This window comes from Pyrus communis, chromosome 13, assembly GCF_041283825.1.
Source record: "Pyrus communis isolate YQ-2024b chromosome 13, ASM4128382v1, whole genome shotgun sequence".
Taxonomy (NCBI): Eukaryota; Viridiplantae; Streptophyta; class Magnoliopsida; order Rosales; family Rosaceae; genus Pyrus; species Pyrus communis.
In genome coordinates this window covers 28,820,431-28,835,157 of record NC_142577.1, presented here as the reverse complement: position 1 = coordinate 28,835,157, position 14,727 = coordinate 28,820,431, and the positions used below count along the sequence as shown (strand labels likewise).

Sequence of the window (14,727 nt, the reverse complement as noted above, 5' to 3'; positions counted from 1 at the left end):
TGGGCAGGTTGTCTATTTGATCATAGACCCACTAGTGGTTATAGTGTTTTTCATAGTTCAAACCTAATTAGCTGGAGTGCAAAGAAACAAGCTAATGTAGCTCGATCATCCACCGAAGCTGAGTATCGGTCCTTGGCATACATAGCTGCTGAGCTTGCATGGATATGCAAAATATTTCGTGATATTGGCTTCCCTCTCATTTATGTCCCTATTATATGCTGTGATAACATCTCGGCTATCTATTTTGCTTCAAATCCTGTTTTTCATGCAAGAACTAACATGTCGAAATAGATTATCACTATATTCGAGAGTTGGTTCTTGCACATCTTATCAAAGTTCAGTTTGTTTGTAGTGAAGATTAGTTAGCCGATATCTACACTAAGTCTCTGTCCAAAAACAGGTTTTGTTACTTAAAATCCAAGCTTTCCATTGGCACTCTTGTTGAGTCCAATATTAGCTTGAGGGGGTGTATTGAGGCAAATGCCTCAGTATGCAAAACTATTAGTTTGTTATAACAGTAAAGCGTTAGTTGAGATGAGTAGTGGTACAATATGTAATTAGTCATAGCTAGCTAAGGGTATTGTTGTACAAAATCAAGGGCTATACACACACACACGCACACACTCTGTCTCTCTCTAGTGTCATAACATTATCCATTAATGAGAAACATTTTATCCCAATCCAATCTCTCTCTACTTTTCTCTCTCCCTCTCTGATCTGTTTTCTTAGTCAGGAAGATATTGGTTTCTACACCAATCCCATTCACCATTTCATTCTGAATTTTGTTTGTTTGTTGTTTGCTTTGACTTTAGAGCTTGACCACCTCAGGAATATGAACCGGGTACTTATCGATGCAATCAGCCCAGGGCCCATCCGACGTTGTTGTGATGGTCCGATTGCACTTCCAGACCGCGCTGTTGCACTTAAACCCGCTCCCGAACGCAATCTGCCAAACCCTATCACCTTTTTTCATCCTACCCTTCGCCTCGATGTACCCCAACTCGTACCACAGCGACGACGACGACGTATTGCCGAACCTGTGCAGTGTCATCCTCGACGCCTCGCAGTGCTCCGCCGACAGCTGTAAATTCTTCTGCAGCTCGTCGATCACCGCCCTTCCGCCCGCGTGGATGCAGAAGTGCTCGAACGCCTCTCGGAAATCAGGAATGTACGGCTTCCATTTCGGGTTCAAGATTTTCCGGCCGATGAGCGTGAAGAGAAACAGCAACTGCTCCGACGCCGGCAGCACCAGCGGGCCGATCGTCGTGATGTTCGATTTCAACGCTTCCCCGGCAATCGCCATCAGATCTTTAGAGAGTGAAATTCCAACTTTGCCTTCCTTGTCTTCTTCCTCGAACACGCACCTATACGCCTTGTCATCGGCTCCCTTGTGTGTCCTTACTACGTGGACCAATCGGTATTTTGCGCGGTGGTGCTCGGACCTCCGGTTTGATAAAAGTAAGGCGGCGCCGCCCATCCGGAAGAGGCAGTTGGGAAGGAGCATCGCCCTCTCGTTGCCTTGGTAATAGTTCGGGGTGATGATCTCGGTGCTGACGACCACCGCGTTGGAGTTGGGATGCACCTGGAGGAGGTCGCGCGCCAAATCGATCGAAATGAGGCCGGCACTGCAGCCCATGCCGGAGAGGTTAAAGCTCTTGATGTTTCTTCGGAGCTTGTACTTGTTGATCACCATCGCCGAGAGCGACGGCGTCGGCGAGAAGAGGCTACAGTTAACAATGAGAATATCGATGTCTTTGGGCTTGAGCCCAGTCTTCTCCAACAGAGAGTCCATGGCGGAGAAGATGACAAGCTCCGCCTCGCCCCTAGCGGCCTCCATGGTGGGGTTGGGCGGAATGTAGTGAATTGCCGGAGGGAGGCAGGTCTCCTCGCCGAGGCCCGAGCGCTCGAGGATCCTCATCTGGAACTCGACGCTCTTGGGGTTGTTGCTGAGGTTGAGGCGGGAGTGCTCCATGAAGGTGGAGAAGGGGACGCGGCAGGTGACCGGAGGCTTGAAACAGGCGTAGTCGACGAGGTAGACGGATCGGGGTTTGGACATAAAGTAGACGGTGGCGATGAAGACGATGAGGAATGAGGAGCAGAGGATTTGGACGAGGTCGAAGTGGAGTGAGTCCCAGAGCTTGAGAAGCTCGTCGGGGCCGAGGCGGAGGACCTCCAGTAGGATTCCGGCCATGATAGGGATGAGAGTGAGGGTAAGAATGTGGTTGACGAGGAACTGGTAGCCGAGCTTGACATACTTGAGCCTGTCGGAGTTGGAGAAGTCGGGCAAGATTGGAGGCATGGTTGGATGCTAGGTTTTCGGCAGAAAAGGAGAGAGTTGAGAAGAGATGACGACCACTGGTGGTGGTGAGAGTTCTACTTACATAAAAATACGTAATGTACCATCTGTGTTTTTGTTACAACTAAAAATTTCTCGTCGTATTAGGTGGGAAAGGAAGGGGGAGGGGGGGATTTAAAGGCAACGGGACCGGGGCAATGAAGGTGGCAGATGAGGCGATTAAATGGGGAACTTCACGTCACTCAACGCTCCGTTAACTTTGGTATTAATTTTATTTTTCGCATACATTTCTTTTCCACGTATAACTAAACCCATGCCCTAACATATATAGCTATGGCTACAACCAGTTTTGGGCTTTAAAACTTTACATGTATGTCTTTCTTTTTTGGTTCCACTAATCATGAGCTTCCCCTCCTGTAATCTGTCAAACATTAACAAGTCGGATAATGTTAGAGAGACCAATATATAATTGTATTTTGTGAATCCTCTTTTTAAGAAAAAAATGATCAAAGGTGTCCAGCCATGTTATTGTACGACTCATTTCATAATAGCTTGAGACCCTTTGTGTTTTAGTTACAATCGGCCTCATGCTATTTTTACTTATTGTGAGAATTGTTCTAAATGCATTACCAAATATATTTTATTTGAAACTAAATAATTAGTTTTATATGCGCGATCTTTATAACCTAATTTATCGATACAATCATACAAAACGAAAAGAGAATTTTTTTTTATTGTGTCATATTAAGGGGTGGTTTAGGTATACAAACTAAACAGAATTTAATTTGATGTGTATTCTCAACTACATGACGATGATGTTATGAATTTGACTTCAAACCATATGCCTAAAAGTATATATAAAATTCGGAAAAAAAAATTGAAAATGAAGTCAATTTGAGTCAGCCATTATGTTAGGGAAATTAATTTCCAGTTCCTAATTAATGTGGTTGTTAGTTGTTATTTACTTGAATTGAAAAACAATTTTAGAAGGAATAAAAGGCCTACAGGAAATGTGAAGGAGATTCTCAAAAATGAAATTTTTTATAAATTCTCTATCACCTCATGTTTTTTTGCAGAATATTTTATAATGTTGACAGATGGTCCATGAAGAGTCTCACTTTAAGAGAGTTTTCCTAATACTTCTCAAGACCTTCTATTATAATATTTTTTTTTTCAACCAATCGGATAAAAGTATCTTATATTTCCTTCCCCTCCATTTTCCCTCTTTGGAAGGGTACATTAAACTTTTCTTGAAATTTGCCATGGTGATAATCTATAATTTTGTTATATATATTTGCCTTATGTGTGTGTGTATATATATTATTTTTATGTATCTTTTTTTATAGGTAGATAGTGATAGCTCGATATCTGCAATTGTTTTATATCTCTTTTGTACGTAGATGAAAATGTTAAATATTTTTTCATAAATAGAGCTTATTATATTTTATTCCAACAAAAATAAATGTTATAGGTATCATATTATAAGTAAATCACATGATGGTGGTCAGGAATGGTGGACTGCCTAGACAAAGCCACCAACTGGTTCATTTAAAAAAATATAGATAATGTTTAGTTATATATCTTTATCTACAAGTAAGCTCATGAATGTTAGAACATCAATTGATAATTAAGAACCTTCAAAACAAAGATATATAGTTCTTATATTCTTTTTCCTACAATTTGTAAATTAATTGTAACAAAAATATAAATGTCAAAATACAAAAGTGAAACCAGGATACACGTACTAACGTAGATGCTTGGCCAAATATATGAATAAGCAATTATGCATGCATGAAAAGTTGATTAGAACTAATTAATAATGGCAATGTTGAATTTCTGATGGTGACGATGAAGATGGGAGATCGATACACAACTAGATAACAGTGACAGTGATCGATACTGAACTATGCATTATACGTGTTAATATATTAGTGATGATGGGATGTCAAACCCTAATATTGTTGCGGTGTCATCATGAACGCAAATTAAATTTATATTTGCTTATAGAGTTAAATGTATTGAGATGATCTTTAACGACTTTGCTGATAAATTAATATCTCTCACTATTATTTAAAAAATGCTAACAAGACTCTCTTAAAGTGTAATTCTCTATGGACACTATTATGTCACATTTTAACGTTAATTCTTGTGTCAATGTTATAAAGCATTATGCCAAAAACATAAAGTCGTAGAGAGTCCATGAGAAGTCCCACATTTAAGGGAGTTTTCTCTTATTATTTTTTTGTTCATTTTTCATATTTGTTCTCCTTCCAGTTCATCAACGAAATTATGTATTGTTTTGTTTATGAAATGAATTGGTTACTTGTCGGCAAAATGAAATGAATTTGTTACTCGTCGGCAAAACGCACTAGATAAATTGATTTATTTTGTAAATAATGCATTTCATGCTGCAAAAACAATTGGACGTATAAATGTTCACATCTGTTGAGTACGTTGGAGCTCATAAGGTATTTAGTTAACCCTAAAGAACAAGAACAAGAAGTGGTATCCCGTCATCGTAAGTCGTGACCTCTCATTCCAATAATTCAACGTAAGTTTTCTTTTACAAGTTATATCATAGACGCTAAATATCATAATAGTGTTACATGTGGCATATAAGTTGTTTTTTTTAATAACTTTGAAACATTATGTTTCCAAATTAACCCTACAAAATTTGGAGTTTTTATTTATTTATTTATTGTTTTATGGGATTATGAGAGACGAAGAAGAAGAAGAAGAATCACGAGTAGGTTGACTGAATGGAGTATGCCATGTTTGACATTTGATCTTTGACAGATAAATAAGAGAGAGAGAGAGAGAGAGTATTTACGTGGGCAATGACCAAGTCCAATAGGAGCAGTGTGGAAGGAAGTGATGGAGGCAACGCGCGTAACCGTAGGCTGGAGAAATTGGGTAGGTTGGTCATAAAATGTTGAGATATATTTAGGAAAGTGTTATTGGCACTTTCTCATCCCATTCCTTTTACAAATGTATTTTTTTCTTCTAAATATAGAAAATTTAGAATGTACAATAAAATTTTTGAAATACCAATAATAATTCTTTAAATTTAATGATCGCTTCAATGGCGGTATTGCATCTCCAATCTGCATGATGTGAGCTTGTAGGACGACGGTGCGGCCCATTCTGTAAGCATCCCTTGGCCCATTTAAAGCTTTTGGATATCTATTTTTCCCAACATCTAAATCCACAACCACAAACAAATTAAACAATAACATAAACGCTTTCAATAGATCACTCATTGCTAGGGTTGGTAATTTCTTACCCAATTCATAACCCAACATAAAATAATACGAAAATAACGAGTTTTGAGTTTACTTGTTAATGAGTTGGGTCGTTATCGGATAATCTGTTAAGAATTCGTTAATGTGTTGGGTCGTCATCATGTAACCTGTTAAGAACTCGAAAATATATCTTTAATATATCGTTATCGGATAATTTCTTGCATTGCTCATTAACCCGACACGAAACCACCTAACTGATTAACAAATCAGACCATTATTGAGTCACCTTTTAAGAACCTGTTAAAATAACGGCTTTGACTAAACATGACGGGTTAAAATAATGAGCATGATACGAAAAAGACACAAACATGACAAACATGACATGTTTGCCACCCCTATTGGTAGAAAGTATTGTTGTCATTAGAGCTTTGCTAAAAATTTCTTAATATTACAAAAACACTGAAATTTAAATTAAGAACTAAAGAGCTTTTCAAAGAAGCACTTATAGTTCATGAGAGCACTTTTTAAGATTTTATGTGATAAAATACTTAGAGCACTTCTAGTGTAGGAAGGCCCCCCTTGGCAATTGAATCCCCTCCATTGAATAGTAACTGTCTTTAATGAATAATAATTACTTTTTACATCTCCATCCTTAAACTGAATATTCATGGCAATAGGTAATAAAATATTAGTATTTTTTATTTTATAAAATAATAAAAAATAATTTTAAATTTCGAATAGGATTTTTAACCAATCTCATCACACAAGTGCCATTATCCGAAAGTAAAATTTTTGTAGATAGATTACGATAAGATTTTTAACCAATTCTATCACTCGACATGTTCTTAGTTGTTTAGAATCGTTAAAAATATTGAAATGTGGTGTAAAGTGGGAGAAAATGATAAGGTATTTAATTTTTGAAATTTTTTTTTTTTGAATTTTTTTTTTTTTTGAATTTTTTTGAATCTGTAATTTTTTTTTTTTGAAATTTTATTAACTTAATTAGTCTGGACCATTGGATTACAAAAAAAAAAATTTGAAATCCAACAATCCAAAATGTGACACGTGGCCCACCATAACATTTTTGGTTTTTTTCTATTTTTTTTCTTTTTCTTTTAAATTTTTAAAGCTTGAAAACATGGACCGTTGATCTAGAAATCAACGGTCCAGACTTCAAATTCAAAGGTAACTAAGTGGGGCTGACATGCAGGTCCCAATATCTAAAAATATGTTGGTAACGCACCCCCACGTGTGCGTGTGGTGCACGCGTCTAACACAAATTTTTTATAACGTGGATACGTAAGCCTTGCATCACAAAGCCTTTAGGTACTCGAACCTTGGACTCCCACCTGCCCTCTCCCACGGACTCCCTCTTAACCTAATTGCTCGAATAGCTGGAGCTAGTTGGGAAGGCAATTGGCTTGGATTTGCTCCCTGTCCACCGGGCCGTTCACCACGCTGAATTTGCTCTCATAGGTTATGAAAGTAGGCCGGTGAAGGAAGTCATGCCTATAATATCCAATTCATGTAATATTTGGACAATATGCACACACACAAAAAGATACCATTTTGATGAGTAATTATGAGGGCTAGCTTATTCCTGTCCCACATTTGTACGTCCTAAAAGTCTTTCAGTTTACAAATCTGCATGACCAGGAAGCACATTGTCTGCCCTTCTGTTTAGGTGTCTTTTACATCCTCTTTTATTTTTACAGTCACGGTTAAGTCACGTTAATATTTTATATTCTTATTGTTTTTTGTCTTATTATTTCTATAAAAAAATCAATATAAAATGTTAACGTGGCTTAATCGTGACCGCACAAAATAGGAGGGGATGGAAATGACACCTAAACAGGAGGGCAGACAATCTACCTCACCACGACCTCCCTACGTCTGTTGTAAATGAAGCTCCTTTTTGCATTTTTTTTATATGTAAAAAGTTTAACTTTATTAATTTCAATGTACTCGCGCACCAATAAAAATTGATATAAATTGTAAAGAGACACGAGGGCTCGAAAATTTTTCACAAGGCCAAAAAAAATTTCATAGTTTTCGTGGTGACACGGTACTTCAGTGTGATCCTCATGATGAAAATTTTATTAAATAAACCTTTATGGTGAACTCTGATGGTAATTGTGGTTCAAATTCAAACTCACGTTAAATAAACACACACGACTATGAAGTGGAAATGTTAAATCAATTTTAGAAGGCCAGGACATCTGTCGCAAGTTATAGTAGACTTAGGGTTCAACTAAAGTTGAATTTGACGGAAAAGAGGAGTCTTGAACGACATCGAAGACCTTTGATGGAAAATCCTGTTGTTTTTTTTATAAACCATTGTTGTCTGCATTGTCTACCACGATTAATTATGGTTCCCTCAATTGACAGGATCTTATTGTCTCATTGCAACACCACCAAAGCCTCAAGAGGCAGAAACAAAAGGCAGGAGCTCCCAAATGGGCACCAAATTGAATATATAGGCACATGCATACGCTTAATGTATATATATACACAGAGAGAGACAAGCAACACCAAAACGCTATAACGGCAACTAAAAGCAAGGGAAGTCCATCTCTTGCCGATACCAATACCAAAAAGGGAGCGGGTTGTGACACCCAACGGATTAGTCTCACTCTCGTGTTTGCTAACGATTCAACCACTGGAGTTGCTCGATTTTTCTTGCCGTTGGATCCATTGCCAGGTGATGGAGGAGAAAGAGGTCGTTATTCATATTTCCACGGGATCCATCACCAAATCAAACGGCAAATATCTGACCTTAATCTGGATTGAAATGACAAATTTAATCTCTCAATGTGACAGTCATGTTGTTTATTCAACAAAAGTTTAGGTTTAAACCTCAATTGCTAAGGGTTCACCACATGACCAAATTAATAGCTTTTTTACCACAAAAATCACATTGAAAATGTCATTTCACCACAAAAACCACGTAAAAAATTTGGGCAAATGAAATCTCATGTGTCGTGTGGGAAAATAGATAAGCATTTATTAGCATCATGGACCATTACTCGCCAATCCTCACGGATCACCGTGCGGATAAAATTGTAGTAGGATAGTAGGAGTTAAGTAGGCGGGCCAGTAGCATGCATGCCAAGGACAGCTGTCCAAGGGCTAAAAGCTAGTAGTCAGCTAGTTGAAGTTAGAAAGTTCGGAAGTAGCTGCAATTGCTATTTCATTCCCTTTGTTCTAATTGTAAATGCTCTTCTTCTAATAGGAACAACTCTCTGCCTTGACACTGTGAGAGCTTCTGGTCCTTGAGTATGAGTACTCATATCCGCTCTTGGGTTCATAACCCGTCCTATTGAATCAGTTGCACATGAATACGATCTTCTCGACTTTCCCTTTCCTCCTTGTATTTGACTCTTTCGATCTCTGGTCTGCCTGTCTGTAACCAATGCTTAGATGACTGTCTTGGCTTTCTGTCTCGATTTTCTTCCTTCCTGCTGTCTTGGTGAAGACTGTGGTAGTAGTATTGATTTTTTGCTTGGTTGATTGAATATCTCTTTCCTTGCCTACCAAGAGTAGCCTTTGTCTTAATCCGCCTTTAGGGAGTGAAGTGAATCGGGGGTGATATAAAAAGTTGTGAAAGAATCGGTTTAGAACGTATCTGCTGTTTTAGCCATCTATGCAGCGCTCGTCCTTTCTTCCTAGATGCTTTGAATATCCCTGTACCACCGATTGCCTTTATTACCGGATTAGTAGAAAGTAAATTTGAATGAGACATTGACACATCTCATCACATATTGTTGTACCACGTGACTTCTTGTGGTAGATGAGTATTTCACGTGGGTACTACTCTTCCAACAAGTTTGGTTGCCGGTGTAAAATGAAATAGAAGTAACATATGTCATTATATCGTAATTAATATATAGAGTTAATTTGAGAGATGAAGCAACCAGGCCAACCACATTTTACCCTCTCAGGCAATCTTGAACAACTCTATGTTCTTCTAGTTTGATATGATTCGACATTTTAAGCATATCAATTTAGATTTAGCACCAAACATGAAAGAACATTTTATTCTACTTTTGAAAAATTGAAAGAAAACAATATATAATTTCATGCTTGTCTATATTATAAGAATAGGAAAAGGGACAAATCACTTTACCATCTTTTCCCATTGTTGCTAAACAAGAAAATGTCCTGTCAAACTTTATGTCTATCTAATTTAAGGGATATATCAGCCTTGTTGAATATAAATACGGGTGTAAGTCCATGCTCAAGAGTGCGACTTTAGTTAAAGTGGATGTAATCCTCGTTATTCACTTGACTTCAAATGTAATTTTGCTGTACTAAGATTAATTTAAAATAAAATATCATTTCTATAAAAAAATAAAAATAAATGACAGATGACCCTCTGTACAATAAGCTATTATAACTTGCCCCTTCCGTCTTCCTCTCCCTCAATCCTGCCTCCATGAATATGGGTTTTGGGTCTACCACTCGCCCCCTCCACCTCTGCTCTAGTAGCTTCTGGGTTTTGGGTATGGGTTTACGGTGACTTTGAAGTGGCCGATGTCATACTGAAGTCAACATGATGTCAGATGACACTCAAGCGCAAGGTCAAGCAATCCTTGCCCAAATGAGCGGTCCGACAATGTGGGGCCCAGTAATTGCCGGACTGTTTCATATGGGCTGGGGCAAGGTTTTCGGTTTTCTGGGCAATAATCTGCCCAATTACCAGACAATTGGGTGTGGGATGGAACTGCTCTTAGCCCACTGCACATTGCCGAGCAGCAAATAAAACTCTAACCGGTTGAGATTCAATGTTCAAACTGATCCAATAAAAAAAGAGAGTTCAAACCGGGAAGCTTCACTGGGCTTGTGGGGGAGACACCGTGAGCTTAGATGGTTCAGCACATTTAGAAGTATATTGCTACCCAGCTTGAGTCAGCTCTCGGCTGAGCCTCTTCTTTTTCTTTTTCCTGTAAACAATAAAGATACACATGCGATCAGTTCATCGTATATCGTACGATCAGTTTTCATCAGATACTGTTTGTATTCAAATTTAAATAATAAAATTTAAAATAATTTATAACCGTACGATGTACAATAAACGAAGATAATACACGAATCTTCGAAATTCTCACAAAGAAGATCATGATGAGAGGATCCTTATTCTACACAAACATCCACCAAACCTGGCAGGTGGAATGAGTTATCCACCAACTTTAAAGATGCCACGTGAAAACTAATAGTCAAATGAAAAATGCAGACCACCTGACCCTTTCTAACACCACTTGATACATAAAAACATACTCTGAAAAATAAACCCACACAAATATCCACAAAACCAGACAGAGAAGATGCCAGAATACTGTGTAACTGGAGGAACAGGCTTCCTAGCTGCTTACTTAGTGAAGGCCTTGCTAGACAAGGGCCATGTTGTCCGCACCACGGTTCGAAACCCAGGTATCTACATTTGCAGTTATCAGCTACTTCCATCAATTTCATAGTTTTTTCCTGTATACAAACAATATTCTACTTTAAATGAATTTAAAGTTGAAGAAAAAGGGATTCGAACTAGGGCGCAATACACTCTAGCTAATATGACTACGCTCGAGTCTTCTCAGAATTTATAATTTTATGTTGTCCCTGTTAGCATACAATTCACAAACACCAAGACCAAAACATGAACTGCAACCTAGAGAGAATCAACCGATTATGTGTATAAGAAACTAGGAAGGAAAACATACCTGCAGCAGCACCAGAACTCGAAGCCATAGCAGCAAGCTTTCAGTGATCCTTCTATTCTCTTGCAGATTATCAAGAGCTCGACTCACAGATAGGTTTTTGGTCCAATATGAGCATGAATTCTGTGAGAAGAGAGACCACTATATATATACATATAGACTTTACCAAAACAGACTAGGATTCCCTATCAAAATCCACGTAGGAAACAAATACTTGTTTCCGTGTTCTGCAAAACTGACCTCAATGCTATACAAAATCCTTCTTTGCCAAGGATCAGCATTCCTTTCATCAACAAGACTTTCTATCAAATTGAATACCTATAACCGGTCCTAAAACTTCTCTATCTCATACTCATATTCTTACAATCCTGTGATTCCATCTATGTATTTAGATATGATCAGTGGTAGAGCTAGAAATCAAAGCTAGCAAGGGCCTCTAAACCGTATGAAAGAAATTGGACAAAAAATAATATAACTAATGCGAGAAAAGTTCATTTTTGTAGTAGAACAGAAAATTTTAATCAAAAGAGAGGAATGAAGTCGTGAAAAAAAAATTAGATTGAGATAATTATATCATAAGCACTGAACTTCTTTATAAGTTCCTACTATGAAATTGAACAAAAATTACTGCACCGAATTGATAAAAAAATTCTTCTTATATGCCATATATGCGTGGTTTCAGTGCTCAACAAATCATGCAAAAGGGTGACTAACTAAGGAAGGCTAGTTGATATAAGGATTTGGTTTCATAACAATACTATTGTAAAACACTTTTTTTTTTTGTCAATTAGAAAAATATAATAAAGCTAGCTTGAAGGAAAAGAACATAAATCAAAGAATACAAACTATCCAATAAAAAAAACACAAACAGAAACAAAAAGTGAAGACTTTAGGATAGGCCGGGCCTCTCCTAGTCCTCAAGCAGCTCCGTCACTGGAAATGATTGCAGTTCATGTAGCTAGCATTTACAATTGGTAGTGTTTTATCCTCTTGGTGACAGAGGATGTGGGAAAGGTGGGTTATTTGTGGGAGTTGAATGGAGCCAGGGAAAGGCTAAAGATGTTGAAAGCTGATTTGATGGTGGAAGGAAGCTTTGATGAGGCTGTACGAGGCGTCGATGGAGTCTTCCACACCGCATCACCCGTTCTTGTTCCATACGACGACAATGTTCAGGCAAATTAAATTCTTCGTCTGATCTTTTTGTTCTCCTTTCCCGTTGTTAAACTTCGTTTTATGTAATTCAATCATATTTTTTGATCGATGGGAGAAAACTTGAAAGCTTTCAAAACTGCAGAGTGCAGAGTGCTAAAATGTGGTACGTTCTTGAAAATATTCAAGCTAAAACGAAACTTTCATTGATTGGTTGATTGTAGGGAAATTTGATTGATCCATGTATAAGGGGCACACTGAATGTTCTGAATTCATGCTCAAAAGCACGTGTGAAACGGGTTGTGCTCACCTCTTCTTGCTCTTCAATAAGATATCGTTACGATGCCCAGCAGGCCTCTCCTCTCAACGAATCACATTGGAGTGATGCTGAGTACTGCAAACACTACAATGTAACCACGTACAAAACCCTTCCAGTCCATGTTTAGTTCCAGAATCCAGATGCATTATAAACAATAACACGTACATGTTGAATTGACGTTGACATGCAATATTCATGTGTAAATTATTGCTTGTGTACAGCTCTGGTATGCTTATGCAAAAACTACAGCAGAGAAGGAGGCCTGGAGAATTGCTGGGGAAAGCGGAATGGATCTCGTTGTGGTGAATCCGTCGTTCGTGGTTGGTCCTCTGCTAGCACCACAACCAACCAGCACTCTATATATGATACTGGCTATACTGAAAGGTTGTACCGCGTGATGATGTTCTAGTACCGAACAATTATTTATCCAATTTGAGAATAAGGATATTGAATTTGCAATTTCTGCGATAGGTTCAAGAGGGGAGTACCCGAACACGACAGTAGGATTTGTGCACATAGATGATGTGGTAGCTGCGCACATTTTAGCAATGGAGGAAAGCAAGGCGCCGGGAAGGCTGATATGTTCGAGCTCGGTTGCGCACTGGTCGGAGATCATTGAGATGCTGAGGGCCAAATATCCATCCTATCCATATGAAAACAAGTGAGTATATATAAAAGACGATCCCAAGCCAACAATGCTTCACGCTTTCCAAGGGTCGGGGTGGAACGCTAATCGTATATATAGTTTCCTAAATTTCCGTTGGTTTAATGTGGAAAATTATAAATGGAATTATCTTTGTATTTTTCAGGTGTAGCAGCGTGGAAGGAGACAGTAATCCACATAGCATGGATACCAGTAAAATTGCTCAACTGGGATTTCCACCTTTCAAAACGCTTGAAAAATTGTCTCCTTCGTAGTCTCTGTGGTGACACGGTACTTCAATGTGATCCTCATGATGAAATTTTTATTAAATAAACCTCCATGGTGAACCCTGGTAGTAGTTGAGGTTCAAATCCAAACTCCCGTTAAATAAACACACGTGACTATAAAGCGGAAAGGTTAAAGCAAGTTAAGAAGGCCAGGACATCTGTCGCAAGTTATAGTAGACTTAGGGTTCAACTAAAGTTGAATTTGACGGAAAAGAGGAGGCTTGAACGACATCGAAGACCTTTGATGGGAAATCCTGATATTTTTTATAAACCATTGCCGTCTGCACTGCCTACTATGATTGATTCATGGTTTCCCTCAATTGACAGGATCTTATTGTCTCATTGCAACACCACCAAAGCCTCAAGGGGCAGAAACAAGAAGGCATGAGCTCCCAGAGAGAGAGACAAGCAACACCGAAACGCTATAACGGCAACTAAAAGCAAGGGAAGTCCATCTCTTGCCAATACCAAAACCAAAAAGTGAGCGGGTTGTGACACCCAACGAATTAGTCTCACTCTAGTGTTTGCTAACGATGCAACCAGTAGAGTTGCTTGATTTTTCTTGCCGTGGACACATCTCGTCATATATTGTTGTACCACGTGACTTCTTGTGGCAGATGAGTATCTCACATGGGTACTACTCTTTCGACAAGTTTGGGTTGCCGGTGTAGAATGAAATAGAAGTGACACATGTCATTATATCGTAATTAATATATCAAGTTAATTTGAGAGATGAAGCAACCTGGCCAACCACATTTACCCTCTCAGGCAATCTTTAACAACTCTATGTTCTTGTAGTTTGATATGATTCGACTTTTTAAGCATAGCAATTTAGATTTAGCACCAAACATGAAAGAACATTTTATTCTGCTTTTGAAAAATTGAAAGAAAACAATATATAATTTAATGCTTGTCTATATTATAAGAATAGGAAAAGGGACAAATCACTTTACTATCTTTTCCATTGTTGCTAAACAAGAAAAGGATTTGGATCCTCTCCTGAGCTAATGGAGATGATCCTCATGACCAATCATCGTGGGTCGTTGGATTTTTATCTAACGGCTACAAACAAGGGGTCTC

General features: G+C 38.3%; 1 protein-coding gene and 1 pseudogene across 3 annotated transcripts; one reads left to right on the top strand and one right to left on the bottom strand.

The window, feature by feature from the left end:
• Positions 1-542: 542 nt before the first annotated feature.
• LOC137736898 (3-ketoacyl-CoA synthase 6 pseudogene) lies at positions 543-2,760 on the bottom strand (annotated as a pseudogene). The gene has a single exon (XR_015954982.1). The product of XR_015954982.1 is annotated as a 3-ketoacyl-CoA synthase 6 pseudogene (transcript).
• Positions 2,761-10,808: 8,048 nt separating this feature from the next.
• On the top strand, positions 10,809-14,384 carry LOC137738211 (tetraketide alpha-pyrone reductase 2). Of its 2 annotated transcripts, none has more exons than XM_088683246.1 (6): positions 10,809-10,968; positions 12,337-12,422; positions 12,623-12,808; positions 12,939-13,101; positions 13,189-13,378; positions 13,527-14,384. In XM_088683246.1, exons 1-6 carry the CDS (start codon positions 10,863-10,865, stop codon positions 13,633-13,635), a joined length of 840 nt encoding a protein of 279 aa, XP_088539372.1. In that variant the 5' UTR covers positions 10,809-10,862; the 3' UTR covers positions 13,636-14,384. The 2 variants fall into 2 exon arrangements, with proteins under 2 accessions (XP_088539372.1, XP_068333943.2); XM_068477842.2 differs by having other exon boundaries at positions 10,810-10,968; positions 12,250-12,422.
• Positions 14,385-14,727: the final 343 nt, after the last annotated feature.

What these genes read in the sequence shown, in the direction of transcription:
- LOC137738211 (XM_068477842.2), top strand. Translation starts at nt 10,863, where the DNA reads ATGCCAGAATACTGTGTAACTGGAGGAACAGGCTTCCTAGCTGCTTAC. An exon ending in AGTACTGCAAACACTACAAT is followed by an intron (nt 12,809 to 12,938) that starts GTAACCACGTAC and finishes GCTTGTGTACAG; the next exon opens with CTCTGGTATGCTTATGCAAA. An exon ending in GATACTGGCTATACTGAAAG is followed by an intron (nt 13,102 to 13,188) that starts GTTGTACCGCGT and finishes TTTCTGCGATAG; the next exon opens with GTTCAAGAGGGGAGTACCCG.